Genomic DNA, 25,903 nt, shown 5'->3' on the forward strand with positions numbered 1-25,903 from the left:
CAACTGTGGCAGTTACTATGCTACTAAGAAAAATAGTAAAATCAGGTAAAAAAATATAAAAAATAGAGAGACAGCGAGGGAGAGAAAAGGGGAGTGTTAATTTGTAACCCAGGTTTTCTCTGAGAAGTGGGTATACTGTGAAATTATCAACCAGTTAGCATAATTAACTTAGCTACAGACTACTATTTGCCTCCTTTTCACTAGAATTTAATGAATTAAGGACAACATTACCAACATATAAATATATGTGCTATACTCTGCAACCCAAAGTACATTGGAGATGATATGTTGAATAAACAACATGAATGTTTATTCAACATTTTATGCAAAGAAAATATAAATAACAAAGGGAGGAGTTAGTGTGACATTTCTACTGCAGTTGAGAAACCCAATAACTTTTCAGCTGTTCTTTGTTAAAGTGACCTAAATAGATTATAATGATTTTCCTTCAGTCAGGACTGACACTAGCCACATGCAGGTAGAATGTAGTAAGGCATTAATTAATGCCTGGTTTTAAAAGTAGCTAACTGGACTTATTATTTTGTTCCCATTGTTGGACACCATACTATTCGATCAAACCCTTTTACCTAGGATTTCTGTCGGCTAATGTGTGGACTTTCAGGTTTTCAAAGTGGGCTGAGTGGGCTCTAAGATTGTGTAGTGTGCACTGGGTGTTATACGAAGGAAATGAGGAAGGGATGATCAGTGGAAAGCACCAGAGTTGAGCCAGACCAGGAGTTTAAAGTGAGACTGCTTTCTTGCACAAAAGCTTTGCTCTTCTAATGTTATTTTCTATCTACAGAGCTTGTTGAGACATTTTCATGCCAAAAAGATATTCTAAGCACGGTATAATGTCACTAAAAGTTCTTACATATGTATGCATTACCTGCTGTAAGTATTGGTCTCTTAACTTTTTGATTGAAAAATATTGATTTATAAATTGTTAAAGAATTATTTTGTAATTGTGTTATTGGTATAATTTTATTTTATGGTTTATTTTTCATTTTAATCTTTATAGTACCAGATGTTGCACATAACTATGTGTCATCAGACACATTTCTCAATGTGTTAAATTGAGAAATGTAACAGACACATTTCTCAATGTGTCTGATGACACATTGACAAATATTAAATCAGATGTCATAAAATACTCAGTACTTAAGTTAAGTTTACTTTTAGTGCTCACTTGAGTAAAATTTTTAGGTATTCTACCTTTGATTACAAATTAAATAACAAAAAACAGTCTTGTAAAATTGGAAATTTTTTTCTGTTTTTTTTAAATGAATCAGCAATATATCATGAACACAAATGGCAAACATGTACATTTTTAGGCTTTATCTTTTTATCTGCTACAATTCCGAATGGCATCACAGACATGGGTCTTAAATTGGATTTCTGACAGATAAATACAGTATTCAGGCATTAAGGCAACCAATAAGTGGTGAAAATAGTACTGATTCCTTCTAAAGCATTGCAGCTGTTTGTGGTCGGAAAATATTAAGCAGGAAGGACACGTTTTGTCCTCAAAGTTGGCAACAAGATCATTGGCAAGCGTGGCTCGGTGACGCAACAAGCTACTCTAGCTCAAACTGTTTATGGAATGAATACTAGTTCTGTTAGAAATGTGTCAGAAAATGATTAATCACAATTTGCTGTGCATTGGCTGAATGCTTATCATACTGGTCACAGGATCAGTATTAATTTTTTTTTTTTAACTTTTGAGAAAAACGAAAAAGCTAAAAAAGACAGAAACATATAAAAATTCCTTTATTTGACTACATTCTCTCCAGGTCAGATGCAATTGATGATGTCCATCCATTAAGAGTCCCTACTACAGAATGCTTGTGCAGCATATACATAGGTTTTCATTGCAAAAATATTTTTATGTCACCTACATTGTCCTATTGTGAAAACAGCTTATTTATAACATTTTTTGTTATATGAAGACGCTTATTTCTAGCAATATATTTCAAATTTACTAAGGCATTGCAATATTTACACAAAAAAATGGTACCAAAGCTGTCAAATACAGCATGTTTTGGTTGACTGTTTTCTTTTGGTGCACATGCACTACTGTATATCAGTGATAAGGGTTTTCAGTTTCAGCATGCATACAGACAAAGTGCTTGAGATAAATGCAACGTGTTATTTTTGCGCTCACATGTTCATATCTTGAGCGGGAACCCTTCTGTTCCCTGTAATCTTGATATTATCTAGAATGTGGTAAAAAAATTAAAAGGAACAAGGCCCTCCATTGTTTTGACTCATAAAAGACCAGAGAAGCTGTGAAGAAAAGCGGAGCAGGATCCAACCTTCACTCAGAAGCGGACACAGCCACTAGTTTCTTCGCTGCTGTCAAAGTCGATTCCTTCACACAGGGAGTCCTTGGTAGAAAAAAAAAGAGATGTAACCAATATTTATAAATCATTTTCTTAGAATATAAAATAGTTTGAAATAACTGATTATCTCTCCAGATGCCCAGCAGAATTGGAAATTTAGATAATTATTTCAAAAGTAACAGTGTTTCTTTAACAAATACAACATAAACGAACAAATTAATAATTCATGTAATTATGGTCTCTGTAATCCTATAATCTTGTACAACTTTAAGACAATTCTGGGCAGCTGCTTACACTCATGTTAGGCTTAGATTTTAATGAATATTCCAAATCTTTCTTTTTCCAGAATGGAAATATTGTTAAATTAATAACTAAAGATTTTAAAGAAATGATTGAAGAAGCTTATATCCACTGCAGACTTTTTCCAAATCCATACATGGTAATGATCACAAACAACATCAAAACTGATTTTACAATGAATAAGACAATACCCAACCCCTTCTGTTAAAAAGTTGTGAATTATGCCAGAGTCTATATCAGGAACAAACCAATTTTGGTCTCCACTGGTGGAAAGAAGAAAGATGACAATGCAGTCAGAATAATACCACAAGCTTACTGATGGCAAAACAGAAAGTTTTCTTATGCTTCAAATTCTAGTCTCTTAAAATTACTGACATCATAGCCATATAATCAGTCCATGTTGGCGAAAAAACATTGTTCTAGCCGACTTTTAAAACCTAAACATAAAACATTGATGTCCATGTGAACCACTTGAACTTTCCCGAAGCAGCTATTGATTTTCTTTGATACACAGTATGCATCCAATCAGTGAATACTTTTTGTCAATATTTTAGTACATCAAGAAATCTCAAGACCAACATTATTAAGTCTCACAGATAATAATGTATGATTTAGCCTTATTTCAGAGTGTCAATTAATCATTGTATGATAGTGTACTTTAGATAATGTTGCTGAGGCAATAAAAAACCCGATAGTAACTTTCACTGTGAAATAATAGAAACCAGATCAACTGAAAACCATAAAAATAAAATAATACCACAAAAAATCTTAATTATTACACATATATTCACATATAGATCATCAGACAATGAATAGAAGGATGGTAAAAAAGTAAACGGTTGGCTACTGATACTAACTCTCAAATACTCACAAACAACTGCTTCCTGTCCGAGACTGTAACACAAGTTTGGAAAAAGTGGAGAGAGAGAACACAGATAGAAATGGGGAGAAGGGCAGAAGCTCTGTACTGTAATGCAAGGCCAATGAATGAACAGTACTTACATATGTGAATATGCTTGAAATGTTAGGAATATCATACAAATTACTTAATTATTTATTTTTGTATAGCATACCGGTAGTTCTTAATCTGGGACCTGAGTCCAAATTTTGTACCACAAACAAGCAAGGTGGTATGACAATAACAAATCCTTGAATCATTTTTTTCTCCTAACTTTTGCAAAATATTTATGTCATATTTGTTTGATTATTTGAAGGTAGTGATTGTACAAAATACTCCTAATGTTTGTGTGTCATTTGTTAACAGAAAAACTTAACAACAAAGCAAAGAGGTTACATGCTTTCTGCATATTCAAGCTGGGGACAATGTTTTGTTGAGGTACGGATCATGCGGGATGATCAGTAAAAGGAGAAAGCAGCTTTTTCAAGATGCAAAACATGCCCGGAGAAAGAAATACAAACACAGCAGTGAAATTTATGTAAGTCATTTACAGCTTACAAACACTGACTCATCAAGAAAGTCCAGAACTGAGTCAAGAGGATGTTTAACACAGGGTTACAACTGTGGTGGAAGGTGACTGAATACAGGTGACGGTGAGAGACTTAGAGGGTCAGCCGGTAACTCTCCCACTAACTTGGCTTTGCAGTCTCTCTGGCATCAGAGCTGAAGGGGTAGGGGCGAGCGGTAGCCAGGGCTGATTTCCTGCGCTGTAGAGCCTGGGCCGCTTCACCTGGTCGTAACTGGACAAGGGAGTGTAACTATTCCGGCGATGTATGAGAGCAGAATCCCTCGGAACTTTATCCTGGTCAGAAGATGAAATACCGCAAGTGTTAAAGGAAAAAGATCTGGGGACAGATGAGACGGGGGAATCACCTGAATGGACACAGCCATTCTAAATACCTGTCCACATTAATGGACAGATACAGTGGCGCTCTGACTGATGAAATAAAAACTTGCATCGGAAACTATGTATCTGCAGAAAGGTTTTAAATCTTTTCACGTTTTTTCACATCTGAAATATACATGTGTGAAGTGGAAGGATGAGGAGGTTACATTTATTACAAATAAAAAGCAATGAAATTTTGTTGCCAATTTTACTGTCGTGTCTTTGTGCAACAACAGTAAAATAAGTCTGAAATCTGAAAAATGTAGTGTTGATTTGTATTCACCACCTTTGTTCTGGTACACCTAAATAAAATCCAGTCTAAGCATTTCCCCTCAGAAATTCCATTGTAGTGAATGGATAATGCCAATATTTGTATGCAGTGGCTGTTTTTGCATAAAGCGAACTCTTGTTGAAAGGTGGTTCATAGACTGAAGAGGGATTGAAAATAAGTGCACATCAGACTTTTAATAAAAAATATATTATTTTCTTTCAATTTTATATAATGCACTGCTTTTTGTTGGTTTACCAAATTAAAGAATATTGATAAAATCTCAAGAAGGTCAATGCTATGAATACTTTCATATGACACTGTTTAAAGTTGGAATTTCTGGCCTAATTGTGCCTCACACTCTTTTTTTCAGATAAACACGATAATCGATTCAAGATGCAGTCATATTTAATGGTAATAATGCAGTCAGCCGAGCAGTTTGCATTATCAGGCACAGCTTTCAGAGAACTAAAATATGAGTAAAAGTAAACCTTTTTTAAAAGTGTTAGGTTCAGAGCTCAAGCCAAGCTGGTTAATCAAAGTTAAAGATAGAAGAGGCAGAACAAAACTGGGCTGTACAGAAAGGCATGAGCAAAGCCTCACATGAAGGGATCCAGTGCAGCTGCGGCGCCAATGTGTTGAACTAATAGACACAACACACAACACTTTGGTAGCATTTAAATCGGATGCTGAAAATTCCAATCAATCAAATTGATAAAAATATGTCACATTTAATGCATTAACTCAACACAGTAGCACTAAAATCAGCAAATGGATATCAATCGTAGTTTTTGAAACTCAAGACTTACAAGTGGCCGGTCTCGGTGTGTGTTTACCGCCTCCACATTCAGATAAAACATCTCCACTTTACAACCTACAAGAAAAGTTTGAAAGCACTGGATGCTTGTGAATGCTGATTTTTAACTAGACAGTTGCAGTTACTGAGATAAACTTACCATATGCAACTGGAGTTAGCTTAAGCACTGTATGGAGTGGACATTTCATGTAAGGGAGATCATCTGTGGAATAAAGAACAAAATATTTCATATATCAGCATCTTCTTGTGAGGTTAGCTGCACATTTTAGTGTGTCTATGTGTTTGTTTGACCTGCACCCTTGTCCAGGAAGTAAGCCAAGAGACAGCGCATCACCGCCTGGTGGCAGATAACCAGAACATTGCCCTGTCTCTCCAACTCCATGATAACAGGCTCAAGGCGCTGTACAAGATCTTGGTAGGACTGATGGAGAGGAAGAGACAAGAGGATATAACAGTTGCTACATCAACAATACAGCTAACTATAAGAAAGTTAATTGTTTCCATGAATAAAAAGTGGAAGCTGCAGGGGATTGGTCCTGATGGTCACCTCTCCACCTGGATAGCGGTAATGGTATTTATCCTGGTCTCTCAGAGCAAACTCCTCTGGAAAGGTCTCCTGGATCATTTGATAAGTCATCTCCTCACACACACCCTTGGGAACAATAGCAAAATAAATGTTCTTATATAATAGCAGAAGCAACAGTTGATATATTTGGCAGTAAAATGTATCAAACAATTCAGGAAAAAAAAAAACAGGAATAAAGAAATGGAATTCCATCTACATAAAGACTATCCCAACAAACTATTTTATCAATAAACAGGTTGAGAATCAAACATATGGGTAATGTTTATATCAACCACATATGGTTCACATACACTCAACAAGACCGTTCTTTGATTTTGGCTTGTGTGAGATATGTTGTCCTTCTAAACCACAAGACTTCATAAAGCTAACTAGTTTACTAAGTGGATAATGAGGTGAATTGGGTTCTTTGGTACTGACAGCATCGATCTCGTTGAGGATTTTCCACTGCTCATATGGCACACTGAGTTCCTCTGCTGTCTGGATGGTCCTCCTCAGCTGGCTCGTCCACACCTTCAAATCCGACAGCTCATACTCTTCAATGAAGTCACGCAGGGCGTGGGCAAACTGGGAAATGAGGAACAGGTGGAGTTGAGTTTGATTATTTTACTTGGCAATGCTCTTTTATCAAGGAAAAACTGAAAATTAGAAGAATCGAATTATAAAAACAAGAGTTGTGTGTATTTTAGGAGTTTTCATCTCCCATAAGAATGAATGCTGTTTTTGTGTTATTTGTTAGGCTAAGGAATAAGGTGTGAATTCAGTTTAGGTTAAGTATGAGTTAGACATGTACTAGCAATTATTAGGTGCAGGGCAAGGATTGGTTAAGGCCATAGAAATAAATGAAAAATGAATGGAAAGAATGCATAGTTCATGTAAAGATAGATAGATGTAATATGTGTGTGTGCATGTCATACCAGTAAGGTATGTTTTTTTCTCATCTTAAAATTGGCTTTGCAGCTTTTAAGAAGTGGTGAAGTAAACAACAGGCTGTTATACCTTTTTTCCTCTTGGAGAAAGCTCAGAGTCTCCTCCAATCCGTCCTTCCACATTGTGGTTGCTCTCTCCGTGTCGACACAGGTAAATGGAGTGTGAGTGGACATGGATGTTCATGAGGTAATAGACTATCTTGCTTTGGATGTAATCCTGCACTCGGTTCACCAGAAAACGCTGGCCCACATTTATAACCTTGATAAAAGAGAGGTCCCTGCAGGGGCATTGGAGGAAATGTCTGGTAAACTTCGCCATCTGGTGTTTGATTTTTGAATCACAGCTTCCAACACTGTCAACATTACTTTTTTCTTATAGATACGGTGAAAAGATTGTTTACTTTATAAAGTATTTGACAAATTCTTACTTGTCATAGTCATCAGGATCTAATGGTTGATAGGTGATCTTGTAGCACTCAATCCGTTTCAGGAAATCCTCCATTACCCTCTCTCTGTGCTTCTCAGGGTAATCTGGACTGGAGACTTTAACTTCCTGTAAAAGACATGGGACCTGTTTAATTATCTTTAACAAGCAGTGCATTTATTATTGTGAACATTACCAGATCAAGGCTGTGATAAAGATCAGAAGTCATAGTCAAACCTTTACAGACGGGTGACATAAGTTCATACCAGAATATTAGCAGCAATGACATCTGGGTCATCACACACTGACTCCACAAAGAACACCTGTTGGAAAAAGAGCAGACTGCTTGGTCAGTTTACACTGATCATTTGTGAAATTCACATTTGACTACGTCATAGAGTTTTCCTTTAGGAAAATGTTATAGACATGTTGAAATGTTTTATTCAATTGTCAATTTGTGCTATTCTGAGAGAATGATTGAAAGATTCTTAATAGGCACTGAATCAAATTGAGATAATTTGATACTTCACTTTGAGAATAGGGAAGAATATCATGCAACACAGTTTTTACTAAACAAGTCAGAGCAATGCTGCTTGAAGAATTGTGTTTTGTATTTAGCTTTATTCAGTGTCCCAATTCAACTTTGGGATGACATAGTATTCATGAGTTGCATTGAAAACGATTAAAGTAAGAAGTTACTTCTAAGCATTGATTCTTGGTCAGGTGCATAAAAAGTTAAAGTTTTATTAGATTTCTGTACGCCTTACATTTGGTTGCCCTATTATGCTCAGAGTGACAAGAGACATAGATGTTGGAACTCAGTTTATATTTCTGTTCAACTGTATTTCATATGTAGGTGATTCTAAAGATGCTTAAAGAAATGTCCTCTTTCTTGAATCCTAAGTGCTGAACACGTTCTCTTGCCGTCTACAGGGACATATACATCAGACACTTCTGAAATTAATGGGATATCCTGATTAAGATATGTTCTTTTTTCAGTACATCTTCACTCTGATTTATTTCACTTGCTGCCAGTGAGTACTGTCTGACTGCTGCCTCTGGCAGAGCTGACCTACTTCCGTACCGCAGTTTATGGAAAACATGCGCAGTCAGACAAAATGTCAGCAGAATCGGAGGACACCGAGCTTCGAGGGATAATACCCTCAGACACCAGAGTACTTTAGTTCATTTAGCTAACCTGGGAAAGAACTTCATCAAATCAGCACAGAATAGAGAAAGCTTTAAGGGATAAGAGGGAAATTAAACAGCAATGAAGGAAAAAGGTTTGCAGAAAAGGAGGTCATGTTGGATGGCCACCCCATCAGTTTTATGGTACGATTTAAGACGTTTGGGAGAAGAATAATCCCTAGTTCTCTCAATGTCACAACAACACCTAACATGATGGCACCTAAGACATGAGAAAAATACCAAAATGTTCACTCATTGAAAACTGAAAACACCTAAAGTTCAAATCGTTGATGGATTTTAATGCTTCCAATAAAAACACATATTGAAAATGTACTATATGTGTTGCACTGTATGAACAATGTGTGTCAAAAAATTTTGTGGAACAAAACAAATTTCCACTCAAAAAGTAAACAAAACAAAAACACTTCCTAATAAAAACTGATGATGATTGACGTGAGAATTTCTGACCAAATAATTTCCAATATCTGTTGCTGTCCTGTTGCTTATCATTTTACGTCAAATATAAGCTATCCCTAAGGTTTTAATCATTTTAAAGATGTAGATTGTATTACTGATTCTACATTATTTTTTGTGATGTATGTGGGTTTCTCTTGCAAGGAGAATTTTCCAATATGAATAAAGGATTATTAATACATTTATGATATGCAACATGCTGTATTTTACTGGGCTTCAGCACCCGCAAAACACAACTCAAATCAGTTTTAAAAGCAGATTGAAAAAAAATCCTTAGTGCAACCAGATATTGTCTTTGTAAAATTACAAAAATTAGTCACATCATGTAGTTCTAAGCATTTTTCTCTTCATGCTCTGCTTTTTAGAACCTACGTATTATCCAATAACACGCACTCATCTTAGGAATAGAAAAGGCCAGTTCACAGTATGCATCTTGTTATATCTGTCCAACCACAGAAATTCAAGGCTAGCTTTCATTTGTAAAACTTCCAGGCTGCACATTCAACCTGCATGAATAAATAAAATAAAATAAATTTTACCTTGAAGCCATTCTCTTTCACGAAATCTTGAATAAGATCTCGCCGTTCCCTCGTTGTGTTTGTTGCATCAAAAACCTGGCAACATGCAGAAAGAGAGAGAAACATTTGGAGGAGGACAATGTAGCATCACGACTTTGCTGGATAGGTTAATCTTTTGCGATTAAAAGACATTGAAAATAGATGGAAACTTACTGCAATCTGACCTCCCTCCTCTGTTAGGTAGACCCTCACATCCTGCAGAGCCACCAGAGCACACTGTCTGTGGAGGGGAGGAGAATGCAATCACAATTCCAAAAATGATAATAAAAATTATATCATAAAAAGTAAAAAAAAAAAAAAAAAACAGTTAAAAAAAAAAACATTAAATGCTATAATTCTGTGTGGAGTATAATTTTTTTTAAAAAATCAAAATTAACTCCAGTTAAATTCAGTTACATTCAGTTACATTCAATTAAAACATTTTTATGGGACAGAATTTAGATGGATTGTTAAAAGTTGTCTACCCCAATTAAATTCAGGCATACAAAAAAACACCTCTGTATATTTTCAATGGAGAATTATTTATTTTTGATAACTGAAGTTAAAGGTATTTAGGGAATGTATGCACAGGCTGCAAACTCTCAACTTTATCAGTCACATTCTTGTTGGTTGAAGGGTTTAAGAATTACAATTTTGTAATATGTAGAGCTGGACAAAAGCATCCTCAGCTGTATGAGTAAAGCAAGCAAAAGGTAGGCTGTTGATCCCACACATGGAATTTGCATTTGGAAACTCGTGACTTGAATCCGAATTTGGCTAAAGCTCTTATCTCCACAAGGGAAACTGGCCATTCTTATGGTGCAAAACAAAACAACTGCTTCAGAGAAATGCTGGGAACATTCAGAGCAGCCAAATCAGCAGTTTGTTATATTTTGTGGTACAGACGAAAGAATGCACTGGAGAGGCTCGGACATCTACAGAATGTCCGAGCCTCTCGGACATCTTCCCACCATTCAGCTGGAATGGTGGGAAGATGTTTCTCATGGTAAAGGGGTGTCTCTGTCTGCCAAATGAGAAGAGTTTTCTAGAAGATAAACATGTCTATTTCCAACTCTATGACAAGCCTCAAAAACAGAATGGCTAGACTAGTTTAAAAGAAAAGAAAAAACAATAAGAAGATTTTTCTGAGACAAGATGCGTTCTGAAAAAAAAATCAGGCTGCAGCAGAATGATGCAAAGGAAAAGGGTCACACAATCAAATACACCAACAATGCTCTGGAAAACACAAATAGCTAAAATGATGAAAAAAGTCTCAAACTGCTTTTTATACTTATAATTGCAAATTGTACCTCTGTACATGTAAATTGGAATGTAAAGGGGTATGCTGATTTCCAATACTGTGAAACGGACTAGCTGCAGCACATCAAACAAAACTGAAAGCAGAAAGATTCATCTGGCAAAAACGTACAAAAAAGTGAATTCATCCTTCACCTGGCTTTAGGTCCAGACTTCACTCAGTAGTTTTTACAAAGGATTCCTAAAGTGCCCATGCATCCTCTCTCCACTTCTCTAAATCCATATAATAAGACTATTATTACAAAATGTAAAAACTACAACTAAAATCCCTTTCAGTGGTCTCCTCTGACAACAAAATGACTCAACCTGAGTAATATTGATACCCAGACAGCCGTGCAGCACACTAGAGAGCTTGTGTCGCAGAGTGACAGCAGCAGCTTGTTTGACATCTAGGTCAGAATTCAGCACTGGGACATGCCTGTCACTTTTTCATGGTAGCCATGCATGACAAATCCCATTTCAATTACTTTAACAGGACAAAATCATGAGAGAAGAAGAGCCGTCTTGCTTCTGGTTAAGCCTTTTGGAGAACTCAGTGCAGATTCAGAGTTGGCGGTGTTGACTCATGCAAAAATCTGCTGGTCATAGTGTGTTTTATGCCTCTTTGTAGATGTGTGTGAGTATCGGTTTAGCACAACAAATCTGGCTGACTGTGGCCGAACTTTGACTGCTGGCCAACAAACAGCTTAGTCACTGATGCAGCTGAACGGTGCAGAATGGAGGAAATGAAAAAGGCAGATAGCAGTGATACCATAGCTTCTCTAGCCATCACACGGATAATGAACACTCTTCGTAAGGACACCGGAAGACAACTCATGTTTGGCTACAAAATGAAACTTACTTTCTTATTTTCATGGCTTCCTCGTTGTCGTGGCGGAAGAAATCATAAGATTTATAGGCTCTGACTGCCTCTCTGCGATACACGCCCAAGTTAAACACTGTGAAAAAAACAGTTCATCAATATAATACTCACACTGTCATCCTATAAAAAAAAAAACCAAATATCCACTGATTTTATGCAAAATGTTAGTCCCTACTCAATATTCTGGCATATATACTAATATCTTGAATTGTCTATACATATATGCTATGTGAATGAAATAGTTAAAAGAAATATATTATTTCATTCTTTGTTTTAAATGTATGTATCATCTTATTCCTATTTTATTTTGAATTAAATACTATTAAGAATCAGAAATAAATATTCAAAATTGAATCCAGATGAAGATATTGCTAACTGTTTTTTGATCCATGTTTGTTCATTTCAAGTATAACATTTTAATGCATTTCTATGAAATGTCCTGATTCTTCCATGATTTCTTAATGTTTTGTTTTGAAAAAAAAAAAAAAAACTAGTTCTTTGAGTCTTTCCAGCTGTGTTGAGTGTTAAGTCTTACGAAGTTCTGAAGCTCTAAAAAATGTTTCCTTTGGACTTTGGCTTCTAAAATGTGAGCAGGACGTCATGTTGTTTAGTGTGTTTCAAGAAACAGAATGGCAAGGTATAGAAAATGCATAAATCAGCAGCTTACATCTTCAGAAAATGTTCAAAATAACCTTCAAAAAAGCCAAAATGCACCAGCTTAAGATCATTTTAAAATCTTTAAGAAAGTCGGTATTCTTAGAAGGAAAACATTAGTACAAAATATTAGTTATAGTAATTTTTTTTAATTATCCTTTTCATCTTGTACTTCATTATGATTGTGTTACATTGGAGGGAAACTCAGCATGTCAAATATAGATTTTATATATTTTTCATTAAAGAATATTGCATAGAAATGTTTAATTGATGTCTAATGTGCGAGTCAATCTGCTGAACTTCTAAGGAATAAAATGTTGCTCCTCAAGCTTCACCTTTGGTTGGAACTCCAATCCAGTTGAGATAACGTGTGAGTTTCTTTGACATGTAGGTCTTTCCTCTTGCAGGCAGGCCGATCATCACGATCATTGTTGGAGAGTTTGTCATGTAAGAAGCCCATGCTGTAAGACCGATGCAAAAAAAAAATTAATGACCAGCGTAGACGAGATCAAGTCATATGACTGCCTCCTGATACCCAACATGTTATAGAATATATCAAGTTGGGTATATTGTTGCAAACGTAATAACTAGGCCATCATCTGAAGATTGGAGAAAAATAATTGTCTCTTTGGACACAAATATCCTTTGTGGTCTCAGGTCAAAGAAGAAATGAGCAGTGGAAACATCCTGGGAATGAAAAGCAATTTTCTTAAGAATAATGGAAAGAAAGTGTCACACAAAGTATTTTTAAATTGCCAGTCAGAATTGACCTTTTGGTCATCTTTGCCAACAGTCGCTCACTAACCTATGTGTAATTTGGAATCTTAAACAAATAACCTTCAGTACAAAAGATGTGATTAAAAAAACATTTGTGAATTGGAACCGGAGTGGAGTGGACAAAGCATGAGCTCACGTTACAAATGCACCTGTGGATTCTTGACGCAGTCACGCAGAACTTACTGAAATCTAACAGTAGAAAACCAACGAGGAATTCACTTACAACATTTCTTCTCGTTGCATCTCGGGTCTGTTCTTTTGTCGTCTGTGAAGTTTATGGAAGCTCCAATGTCTCTTTGGGTGCAGGACATGTCGAAATTTAATCAGTTTTTATCTAAATGAAAAAAATAAATAAATCTGCACATTCTCATGGGCACGTTGTCCAAACTGATATCTATATGAGGGAATGAAAAAAGATACAAAAGGCAAATTCCGTTAAAAATAAACCTGCGCCAAAACTAATCATATTTATTCATATCTTAAGGTTATGACTTCATGCATCCATGGTATAATCGATTTCTCATTTGGATATACAGGACCAGATGCTGCCGCAACATCATCTATTCGATTACAAAAATATTTCATCAAAATCATGCGATGCGACCTCTAATGACCAAAAATGCGGACATTTGTTTGACACAATTCGCATTTCCTTCAGCATAATATATATTGCATGAATACATCTACCTGACCGCTTTGCAAATCCAAGGATCCTTTTAAACTACAGCACCGCCTCTGCAGGATTTAAACGCGTATAAATCCCCGGATCACCAGGACCGACAGTTAGAAGCGGACGCTGCGGTCGGAGGAGCCAGTCTGTTCGGTTGGCCTGTCCTTCGTGTTGAGACGCGTCCACAGCGCGCTGGTCTGTCCGCGCTGGAGGTGCGCCTCACGTCACATTTAGGGTTTTTTTCTCACTCTACCGTAAAGCTGAGAATAGAAGCTGTTCTGTGGCAGCGCATCACACTCCACTCTGCACTACACTACACTGCACAGCAGCATTTCACCATTTGAAAATCATAAAAGAAAATCAAAAACAAACTAAAAGGGATCTAAAAAGATCAGACGAATGAGAAGGCAAACATTTAAAAGCGAATACAAACTTTTAAAATTTGCTTAATTTCTTTGTTTAATCAGCTTTTTCTCCCGTTGAAAAAACAGATAAATCTGGCGATTTACAGATAAAAAGTCTCAAAAGGAGTATAAGCTGAAATAAAGCCATAAATAAAGAAGTGTACAGAGCAATGTATCCAAGCATATTAATGGGAAGTTTAGTGGAAGGAAGAACTGTAGCATATCTATTAAAGTATTTGTATTTTATTCGTTCATGTGTAAAATAAAAAAATGTTGTCCTAAATTAAATTTCTAGTTAGGCTGCAATCCACAATAATTACAATAAAGAAAAACACTTGAAATGAATCACTTCATTTAATATTGTATCTTACATTAATTTTCCTTGTGATTGTTAAACGATTTGCACTTTTAAAAACTGATAGACACATGACTGGGTGGAAAACAATTTATTCTCCAATATCAAAAACTATGTGATTTTCTTTCTTGCATTTTTATTTATTTATTTATTTATTTCATTTTTTAAAGTGGTTCTTGATAAAAAAAAAGTGGAAACAGGGTTCAAAGATTTACAGATAAGACATCCAAGAGCTTAAAACAGAAACTCAAATAAATAAAGCACAGCTATGGTAAAGAGCTGTTAAATACACTATGAAAAGTAAGTTCATATGTGATATCTTGGCTTGAGACAGCAGAAGTATTCGATTTTCCTTGTCCTAAAAAAAGATTAATAAAAAAACTATTTACATAATAATATCTGCATTTACACACCATGTTAGACTACACATCTGTAAAAGACTACCATATACATTTGGGTACCACAGAAGCCTGAAATGATCTCAATTGTCAGCTTGCTGCTACATTAAACCACTTCCAGAGGGACATTTGAAGGTCAAAGGTTAGGTGCTTTCATATCCGCAGAGCTGATGGAAAGTTTTAATCCGACCTCAGCTGAGCAGCAAGTTAATGTTGCATGAGTGATTGTCGGAGCAGCTCTGGCTTCTGAACGACTGACGGTTTATGTGTAAGGCACAGTCAGCACTGAACGCTGTCAGTAGGTTTGAGCACGTTTTGCATTAGAGAAGGCGTCTGCAGGAGACGGAGAGTGTTTCTGGACTCCAGTGTCCGACTGTTAGTGGCTTGTCCTCTTCACATTAGGGCTTGATTTTCCACAGCTGGAGGAGAAGAAAAAAACGAAGATTCACTCAAGAAAAATTACTGTAACAAAAGTAGCTCTTGGGACAGAATAAAAGCTGACATATTTGCATGTAAAGAAATATGAAACACTTTGCTAAAAGTTAAATTTATTTTTTGTAGTTTATCGTTCCAGGAAGATATTGAGGATTTTAATTCCACATTGTAACTCGACTTACTCTGATATTGAAGCCCAGCAAGTCACTGACGACTGCAGAAACAGCAGACAATATGACGACCTTTGTGATGTTGTAGATCAGAGGGTTCATGGTCAGACCCAGCAGCCTGAAGGGGGTATCCAACTCCTAAAGAAGGAATGAAGAATTACAAGAACTTATTTAGCAATTTATGGCTAATTAAATTGCTAAGATGATTTCATTTAGATACATTAAATTAAAGAGGACTGAAAACAAATGTACAATACACTTAAGATTTTTTATACATATGAAAAACTGAACACCATAAATCCTTGTCCATCCAGTTCAAAATTTCATCTGCAACTGTACATTTTTCTATCACAGAGAAATTCCGGTTAAAGTTATTCAGATTTAGGTTGAAAAATAATAAAATGTGCAAAGGTTAAGGGGTACAAACTTTAATCTAGACAGGAGCTTTTGCTCAAACAGGGGCACAAAGCAAACTTTAGCTATTGTAAATGAAAATTCAGTTCTTACCTTCATCAGCTTTGTGGCCAGTTTTAAGACATTGTTCACTATATTGAGCTGTTCTTTCTTATTAGGCTTTTTCTCCATCTTCAAATACAAATTAATCTGTAACCAAGAAAAAAGATTATTTATCATGTGATCCTAAATCTGATTTAGCTGGTGGTATAAAGGATTCTGCAGCCAGAGGGCGCCACCTGCTCAGTGAGCAGCACTGAGGAGTTGCTGTATTTTGAGTTGGTCTCAGAGCCCAGCGTGGCGAGTCTCAGCAGGAAGGGGATAAGGGAGAAGCACCACAACACCAGCTCCCAATTAATTAAAGACTCCAGGAATGTTTTGTGGCTGTTTAGAAGCTGAAGAGGAGAAGAGATAATGTTGGAATCTCCAATAAAACATTTGAGCTCATTTGTTTAACATAAATCATACAATATGCAAAGACATCAGAACCAAATCAATGTTATCAATCAATGCTATCCAAACATGTCTGCTCCGGTCTCTCACACTGACCTGAGCACAAATGATGAATGAAATGGAAAGTGCCAAGAGGAAGATTGTGGAGACAATGACATCTACAGAGCGCTGCGGTCCTCGTCTCTGCAACGAACAAGCGGATCAGAGACAGCTCGTTTACAAAGTGCAAGGCAATGTTTTAGCTGGGCGATAAAGGAGGACAGTTACCCTGAGGAAAGAGCGCAGCGCCAGCCACATCTTGATGTTTTGCACTTTCTTCAGCCTGAAGTGAGGGATCTCAGACTTCTTGGCCTTTCGAGCTGAGGTGAGATGGCTGAAGTACTTGGCAAATAATAGTCTCTGTTGGGGAAATGTTGAGAAACACCATAAAAAGTAGTTAATAATCACAAATAATGATATAGATGTAAAAAAATGACTAAATTTAATTTAGTATTCAATTCAAGACTTACAATTATTTCTCATTTAGTATTATGCAAAAGTCTCAAGTTTACCACTTATGCAACAAAAATGAATTCATCTATAGATAAAATAAATGTTATTGACTGACTGTGTCGGACTTCTACAGGCCTTTATTTGGACATTTTCAGCCACTTCACTCACAATCAGCAGATATATTTTAAAATTATTTAAAATTCCCTAAATCAAAAAATGCCTTGTGGTTTTTCTGAAGTTGCTGTCCAGATTTCATAAAGATCACTCAAGCTCACATTAATTTCAGTTTGCCACTGACAGAACATATGAAGATCAGTTTTTAATTCTTTCTTAGTGTCTTCCTTCACCGTAAGCATAATTTCATCATAATTAACAGAAATAAAGTCTTTAACACAGTAGTGTGTGGATAATTTATCTGTATAATGTGCTTCACTTAGTTAACTGTTACTAAAATAGACATTATATATCTATATATATATACTTACATATATATATATAACAGTGGTCAGAAAGGTTTTTGTAAAGAGGAATAATTTCTCTGTGTGACATAACATCATAATGTTCCTTTGAGAAAAATTTTGTAAGGTCATGTTGATTTCTGCAAACAGACTGAATTGATCACTCACCTGTTTGTAGGTTCTCTCAGCCACACACATCATGAAGAAGAAGAGCCCTATGAGGCAGACTCTGAGAACTGTTGTGATGAAGAAAAAGGCGTAAGCTCGGCCATCCCACATGCCCCATGCGATTTTGACTAGTTGCTTTAGGGACAGTGAGCTGAGGTCGGACATGTCCAAACGCTGAGCCAGGCGGAAGGCAAAGGGCAGCAGCGCCAGAGTGGTCGTCATGAGACCACCGAGCACAAGGTAGCCCATGCCCTGTTCCACCATCTTTACCTGGTGACAAACACAAAGTTACACACCAATTACAAAATAAGCATTCTTCATAAATGTTTGAGCAGCTATTTGAAAAATAAAAGATAGTTTGTAAAGTTTAATTATGAGCAGGGGTCTTAATGTGTAGGGATATAATAATGTTCTACATTTAAATGAAAATCTCGTATTGTGAACATAAAATGTCTAAAAGTGATGGAATTTTGAAATAAATTAGATTGTTTTCATTTCCCCAGCGCTTCATATATTGTTTTGTTTAACAGTACTACTAGCTGTGTACAAAGTTTGAAAGAGAAAATTTTAAGTCAATTTGCAGAACTTTTCAACATCTAATGAGGATGGGTGATGGGTGGCCAACATTAAAGCAGATTTAGCAGAATAATTAAGATAAATGCCTTATTCAATTTAGGGAACCCTTTGAAAAGTAAAAAAAAAGATATTATGTTTGAATAATACTTGCTAAAAATTATACTGTTGCCAGGCTATTTTGGAGTGGTTTTGCGTCTACATTTATAAAAGGCAGGATGGCTTTGTGTATTTATTCTAGAATGCTGTAATATGAGAATAACAAATTATAACCATTTCTTCTTCGTCTGGCTATTTTTTTCCCCGGCATCAGTCACTTTTATTTAGAGTCATATTTCAATTTAGAGTGAATTAAAATTTTTTACTTAAATATTGCTGTATTCTACTCACTTTTGTAAAACTAACAAATCATCAATTGATTTGACTTTAAACTGGTCAGTACTTTCCTTAATCAAAAAGGAAAATAATAAATGTCCGAGACAGGAACATTTACCCGTGTGAGAATGATCCCGCTGATCTCCAACACCGACATGTCTGCTTTCTTGCACTCACCCTGCTCCCATATTATGGCGCTAACACGGTCTTTGGATGGGTGGCACGCTTGAAGCCAGTTTAGTTGGCTATGGCTCTGATTCACAATACCAAAAGATGAAACATTTGAAAACAAAGTGATTAATGTTGCAATAACATTTAAAAAAATAAGTATACAATTTGTTGTAACGAAATAGAAGAAACAGCAAGACAGCTAAGAGTAGCTGCAACATAATGAGATATACAGAAGACAAAAAGATAAAAATATTTATATTTACACTGGTCAATCCTTGCTGTAAACCTTCATCCTCACTGCTTGGAGTTGTGCTTTGCGGAAGGCTCCTCCCAGCCTGGAACCTCCCGTTACCCTCAGAGTCACTGCTTCCCGTGGAGGCGGAGTCAGGGACATGCAGAAACTCCTCCCACATTGTGTCGTCAGTGTCAGAAGCGGGACGTGAGGCCACCCTGAGTCGATCGATCTGACGAAGCTTCATTTCGGTTGGTCCCCCGCTCTCCTCCTGATCCCAGACAAAACACTGCAAGTTGCTTTGATCAACAAACAAAACTGCAATATTTAATAAAATATGCTAAAACAGTGAGTGAGAAATTTAAAGATGACTCATTATTCTTCCTTGAACAGGTTAGGATGGCTCAATGGACGACACAAAACATGCTTGTTACAGCTAAAAAAAAATCATTCTTAGATAAATAGATTTTAGTCTGGTCAGTTCTGCCCATTTTGAGCTCCTTTTAGAATGAGCTTTTTAAGGGTCTCGTCACTTTAAATCTAAATAAGCTGCTGATGGCCATGCCCCCCCAACACAATGTTTACACTGCAAACAGAAGTGCAATTATATAATGTACATCTTTAAAAAGCAGATTAAAAAGTCTGCTGCACAAAAACGCAGCAGGTCATTTCATTATGGTAAGTCAACAACAAAATACCTGCATGTCAAGCAACCATTGTTCAGCGTATACACCGGTAAAACTGCTTGTGTTGCTAGGTAATGGGGATTGGGCTCGCTTGGAGTTGCTAGACGGTACAATGCTTGTGGAATGTGACTTCACAAATAGGAGATTTTTTTGAAACAGCTCTCTTTCCAGACATCAAAAAAACGCATTAACATTGACAAAAAAAAAAAAAAAAGACACGTTATGATTTCTTTATGCATTTGGCCTATTTTTAGAAGTAGTTGAAATTCAAACAGAAATATATACATTTTGCATAATAGGTTCCCTTTACATTTCCATTTAAATTCATTTAAACAAAGAGTCTTACCTGAGATTCTGCTGTGGCCTTGGGGCTGAATTTTATGTTCCTTTTCCTAACAGGAGACACTGACGGAGATGACGATTTTGGGTGTGCCTTGCGATGATGTAACGACCGAATTACCTCCACTGGTTGCTCGCTTTCCCCTTCGTCACTAGAGAGCTCATCAGATGCTCCAAATCCTGAATGACTTTTGCACTGAAAGAGAACATAAATAGAGGAATAAAAGATTTATATGCGATTGTGTCTGATGTAATGTTAATGCTTTCATAAAAGAACATTGTGTTGTAATAGTTACAAGTGCAACTTTAACAGATGCACACAGGTACACAAGAAGGGTATTGCAGCTTTATTTACTTCATTACCATTGACATAATTGTTCTCTGTGTAATTTTATAATAAAATTAAATGATTATATTTTATCTGCAGTAGCATGTAGATTTTTAGAAGCATTTTGATAGCTCTACTATACAGACCAAATTTAAGGAAAGTAGAGAACCTTTCCACAGACTGCATTTTGAAGAGGTTTTCAAATTGCCCATGATGTTCAGAATAGGGCTTTTACTCTTCCATTTACCACTGTTCACCCTGACTCTAAAAATACTGACAGAGATGAGCGACTGTACCTGGCTGTCCACAGTCTTGTATAATCGCTGGCTATCTTCAAACTGCCAGGGCCCCTGCTGCTCTGTGTTCTTGCTGTCAGTCTTTTCTTCTGATTTTTTCAACCCTTTGCCCTTCCTTGGCCTGAATGAAACAGAATTTAATATTAACTCTATTGGAAGAAAAAGAAGGAGGGATATTAAATATTTCTTAAAGCATTAAACACAACAAAGAAAACAACAAGATATAGTTTTTTCTTTTGTATCTAATTAAAACAAATATGTGAGCAGTTAGAAAAATGAACAATAAAATTTAAATATTGTGTAACACACTTAGGAAACAACAAAAAGCCTCTGGCTTTGTGTATTTAATGTGAGAGTTTACTCATGAGCCAAGTGCTGTGAGTCTGTTAGGATATAAAAAGCAAAGATAAACCACCTCCTCCTGCGTGTAGGGCTGGTGCTGCTGCTAGCAGCTGGACTGCCTGAGGGCCACCGGCTGGACTCCGTTGAAACAATCTGGCAGTGAACGGTGCCCAGCAGCAGCATGAGACACATGGGCCCAAACACCTCACTGGCACTGGCCCTGGGGACCTCCAAGTACAGCAGCACCGCTGCCACTGAGGGGAGCAAAACGTTTGGCAACAACAAACAAAGCGCTCTCTTAGGGGAGGCATTATAACAGAATTCATGTGTGCTAATGAGCTCTCATCTATGCCGCTCAGCTGTGGAGGGAAACAGGGCACAGTAGTGCATAAATGAATTTAAACAAACAGGAATCCAGTAAGTGAAGAGTTGATTAAAATGTAGTGTCCCTGCAAAACGAATAGAAATTTCTACGGAATGGAGCCACCTAAACACGTTGTTTTCACATTAATCCCAACATAATTAGTTCATAAAAAGTCTAAATAGCCCATTAAAATTACACATAGCAAGACTACAAAGGCTAAAGTCTTTTACAGATGATGTTACCTGAATCCAGGGGCACATGCCATGTATAGGGCTGAAACAATTAATAGGATTGTTTGATTACTGGAATGATCATCAACTAATTAAATAATTGATTAATTAACTGGAGTATGTAACCTCATATGTTCTCTATGTCAATGTATCCTGATAACTGTCTTGTTGTTTTGTTAATAATCATTTGTTGAAAATAATAATCAATCAATCAATCAAATTTTATTTGTATAGCACATTTCAGCAACAAGGCATTTCAAAGTGCTTTACATCATAAACACAAGAACACAAAGTCATGCAACATTTAATATTCAATATATTGTTACATATTACATTTCAAAAACAATTCTAAACAGGTGTGTTTTTAGTTGCGATTTAAAGGAAGTCAGGGTTTCCACTGTTTTACAGTTTTCTGGGAGTTTGTCCCAAATTTTTGGTGCATAGATGCTGAAAGCTGCTTCTCCTCTCTTGGTTCTGGTTCTGGGGATGCAGAGCAGACCAGAACCAGAAGACCTGAGAGGTCTGGAAGGTTGATACAACAACAGCAGATCTTTGATGTATTGTGGTGCTAAACCATTCAGTGATTTATAAACTAACAACAGTATTTTAAAATCTATTCTTTGAGCTACAGGGAGCCAGTCGAGGGACTTTAAAACTGGTGTTATGTGGTCTATCTTCCTGGTTCTAGTGAGAACCCAAGCAGCAGCTTCTGGATCAGCTGCAGCTGTTTGATTGATTTGTTGGACAGACCCGTTAAGACGCTGTTGCAATAATCAATGTGACTAAAGATAAACGCATTGATGAGTTTCTCTAGATTTGGATGAGATGTTCTTCAGGTGATAGAAGGCCGATAAATATATATATGAAAAAAAATTGTTATTATCAACCTTTTGCTACCCTATTATTAATCAGTAAATAAAATTAAAAAAAGTTAAGTCAAGCAGAAAGAGTTGTGCTTTTTACATGCTGATGTTCTGTTGATAAAGGGTTGATAAACTATTGGGCGGCTGTGTCTGTGTGGCAGAGTTGTCGTCTTGCAATCGGAAGGTTGTAGGCTCTATTCCAGCTTCCTCCTGCCATGTCAATGTGCCTCTGGGCAAGGCACTTAACCCTAAACTGCCTACGGGTCTGCATATCGGTGTATGAATGTGTGTGTGAATGGGTGAATGTGACTCTAGTGTAAAGCGCTTTGAGTGGTCAAAATGACTGGAAAAGCGCTATATAAGTTCAGTCCATTTACCATTTAAACTATTAAAACACATTAAAACAGTGTTTCCCAGCATTGCTCCTCAAGGCAGTCTGCCCTGCATGTTTTAGATGTTTCTCTGCTTTAACACACCTCGTTCAGATGATGGCAGTTCAGCAAAACCCTGTCAATCACCTATCAGATGAAATCATGTGAAGAATGAAATGTCAAAAACATTCAGAGAACTGAAGGGATGGTTTGTTATTGCTTTTTAAGAAATGTTATATTTGTTTTCTTATTTGAAAAAAAGAACTGGAATATTTGCATATTTTGTATAAAAAATGTGGTTGAAAATGTGCTAATTTTTAAATCTGATTAATCAGATAATCATCAGAATAATCAATTGCTAAAATAATTGTTAGTTGAGGAGGAATTTGAATGAGTTCACCATGGGCTTACCTTGCAGAAAATATAACACGAGGATGCATGAGGAGATGGACCTGGAGGTCACCTGAATCCACCACTGGAAGAAGAAAGGAAACAGCAGAACTCTGACCAGACCTTTTCGAGTCAGCGCCGTCCATTGACTCTCCGGTTTGGCTTTACTGAAAGTTGATCCTGTGGTGACAAAATAACGAGCGACACTATTGAAAAATAGTGATTTGAATATGCTATTCAAATCAGGTAGTTAATGTGTCATTTAAAATCACATGCGACTTTAAATAAAATATGTTAAGTAATGATTCCTCTCACCTCTTACTAAGTCAACATCAATGAGATCAGGTTTGATGTAACCCGTCTTCCTTGGTTTTCTCTCCAAACCCTTCAGTAAAAAGAAGCAGGGTAATTATTTTAGAGGAAAAGAGATATAAAAACACTTACAACTTTGAAAAAAAAAAAGAACATCTTACGCCTAAATCTGCTTTCTCCAGGGATTTTTCCCAGACTTGCTGGTCATAGGCCCCGATCTGTCACCAGAAACAGCACTGTTTTCATTATTTTGTTTTCAACACAACACCACACAAGACATTATACTTGTTTATTCAATTTACACCAATGCATGTTAAAAAAAAAGCAAAAAGTTTGATCAGTTAAAGCAAAAAATCTCTTGCTTACTAAGAGCATTGTTTGGATTGGAACATCTTTAAAATGTACAAATCTCTCAGTCTGGTTTTAAATAATATACTTGGACATTTGAAGGAATGAGTTAACCTCTGACAGATTAAAGGTTCAAGTCTGGCAGCAGGGAACACCCTTCTGTGTTCTTGTTTGTTTCCACAACATGTTAAAACAAGCCATACTTAAGCAGAAGCCAATTCATTCTCTTGCCAGACGTTCATAAATTGAAACAAAAATGAAACAATAGCTGTCCAATATCAGACCCAGAAAACTTGATTAAATACAAAATGCATTTCTTAAATAAGTATTAAATTTAATACAAAAAACAAATTCCAACTAGTGAGAATCATTATTCACATATGACTGAATCTTCCCAGGAATAGCCAGCCAATCAAAATTTGTCCAGGAGGTCATTCATAATTAACCCAAGAGGTCACAGCAAAACACATTCATTTAAATAATTTAAATCACCGCAGAACTCACTTGTCTCAGTTAAGTTCAGTGTTTATAATTAAAGAATGAAAAAATAGACTGGGTAAAATGAAATTTGTGAGACAAATACACAATGAAAATGAAAAAATGGTGATGAAAAAGAACACAAGAGGCTGTCTGACATTATCTAAAAACATTATTATTGCCAAGACATTTGGGAAAATATGCTACAGATGTAAAGGTAGAACTTTACAGATGGTGTAAAACAAATACAACTTTAAAAAAAAATAGCAGTTTACAAACATTTTGTTAATGGAATTAAAGCTGCTTCTCTGCTTTTACTGACCAAATCCAGAAGAAAAAAGTCCATTCAATAGTCTGTAATCTTAGGATCAAGCACTTGATTCAAAGCAAACCAGTTTGTCCCTTAAAAGGGAACAAACTCTACCACTCTACCAAGTCACTTCATACAAACGCAATCACTAATAAAACTTTATTTTCAGGTACAAGAAATATGATCCAGCTCAGTATAAAATCTTAAAATTGTTTAAAGATAGATGATGTTCTTACCTTCTCTTGATACCAGGCTATTCTGGCCATTGTCATCAGAGACTGGAAACAGTACACTCAGATCATGTCATTTTACTGGACCGAGGAGGAGAGACTGGGCAGAGATTCAGATTAGATTAAACAAAATCAAACAGGCTGACAAACTGCAGAACTATAAAAGCAAGTGAAAGAGAATCACTTTGTTAAAAAGCTCGTATAAGTATTATTTATTCAGTAAGCAGTAGAAAAAAAATGAAATGAAACTTACCTAAAATTGAAGTTGGTTGATGGAACAAACTGGAAAGAAATCTTCAGAAACCATAACAATCGGATTTTAGGATCGTTCCAGCATTTTGTTGTCAGACTTTGCTGCCCAGACTGTGAGATTTACTTCAGCTGTAACACTTTAATACTAATAATGACTCATTAATGTTCGCTTTAAATCCTCACATTGCTAAAAAGCATTTTTATTCGACATTATTTCAACTATTCTGCACTTTCAGCTAATTCTTCCTCTTCCCTTTTCCGGGGTTTGTTGTGTTGATGCTTGAATAGTTATTTTTCCCTCGGCATTGTCTGTCAGGAGGAACGTGAAATCCTGTTCGTGATTTTAAAATCTAAAAGCAGATACGTAAATCTCCCCCCAAAAACCCAAAACACTAGTATTTATTCGTCTTACAAAAACTGCGACATTTTCAAGCAAGCATGAAAGTATTGCTTTTGAATTTTCTAAACGGGTCGCGTAAACTGCTGCCTGAGAAGACAAACCCTGGATAAAAAAGAAGCGGCGCTCAAAATTTCAGCCAATTAGAGCGTGACAAAAAATTGTTTAGCGTCATTCAGGTGAACCGTTGGCGACAAAACGTATGGAATGTTTGCTTTCATTGATTCA

The 25,903-nt window shown here is 36.3% G+C and overlaps 2 protein-coding genes across 4 annotated transcripts; both read right to left on the reverse strand.

Annotated features, from left to right (window-relative positions):
- Positions 1 to 1,752: 1,752 nt before the first annotated feature.
- On the reverse strand, positions 1,753 to 14,215 carry pfkfb2b (6-phosphofructo-2-kinase/fructose-2,6-biphosphatase 2b). Of its 3 annotated transcripts, XM_055050360.1 has the most exons (17): positions 14,021 to 14,215; positions 13,557 to 13,727; positions 12,892 to 13,017; positions 11,882 to 11,978; positions 9,898 to 9,964; positions 9,706 to 9,780; positions 7,771 to 7,827; positions 7,509 to 7,633; positions 7,151 to 7,358; positions 6,572 to 6,718; positions 6,116 to 6,220; positions 5,860 to 5,989; positions 5,708 to 5,770; positions 5,561 to 5,625; positions 4,232 to 4,399; positions 3,511 to 3,533; positions 1,753 to 2,384 (listed from the first exon to the last, which is right to left on the reverse strand). In XM_055050360.1, the coding sequence occupies exons 2-17, from the start codon at positions 13,642 to 13,644 to the stop codon at positions 2,315 to 2,317; spliced, it is 1,614 nt and encodes a 537-aa protein (XP_054906335.1). In that variant the 5' UTR covers positions 13,645 to 13,727; positions 14,021 to 14,215; the 3' UTR covers positions 1,753 to 2,314. The 3 variants fall into 3 exon arrangements, with proteins under 3 accessions (XP_054906335.1, XP_054906337.1, XP_054906336.1); XM_055050362.1 differs by lacking the exon at positions 4,232 to 4,399; XM_055050361.1 differs by lacking the exon at positions 3,511 to 3,533.
- A 457-nt stretch (positions 14,216 to 14,672) lies between these two features.
- Positions 14,673 to 25,543, reverse strand: phtf1 (putative homeodomain transcription factor 1). The gene is made up of 17 exons (XM_055050397.1): positions 25,280 to 25,543; positions 25,033 to 25,126; positions 23,823 to 23,879; positions 23,665 to 23,734; positions 23,371 to 23,529; positions 21,205 to 21,385; positions 20,790 to 20,910; positions 20,173 to 20,361; positions 19,172 to 19,411; positions 18,856 to 18,990; positions 17,790 to 18,059; positions 16,939 to 17,070; positions 16,768 to 16,854; positions 16,458 to 16,613; positions 16,273 to 16,368; positions 15,778 to 15,903; positions 14,673 to 15,579 (listed from the first exon to the last, which is right to left on the reverse strand). The coding sequence occupies exons 2-17, from the start codon at positions 25,066 to 25,068 to the stop codon at positions 15,559 to 15,561; spliced, it is 2,076 nt and encodes a 691-aa protein (XP_054906372.1). The 5' UTR covers positions 25,069 to 25,126; positions 25,280 to 25,543; the 3' UTR covers positions 14,673 to 15,558.
- Between the last annotated feature and the right edge of the window lie 360 nt (positions 25,544 to 25,903).

The sequence above is a fragment of the Poeciliopsis prolifica genome, unplaced genomic scaffold, assembly GCF_027474105.1.
Source record: "Poeciliopsis prolifica strain line A6 unplaced genomic scaffold, Auburn_PproV2 SCAFFOLD030, whole genome shotgun sequence".
Classification (NCBI taxonomy): Eukaryota; Metazoa; Chordata; class Actinopteri; order Cyprinodontiformes; family Poeciliidae; genus Poeciliopsis; species Poeciliopsis prolifica.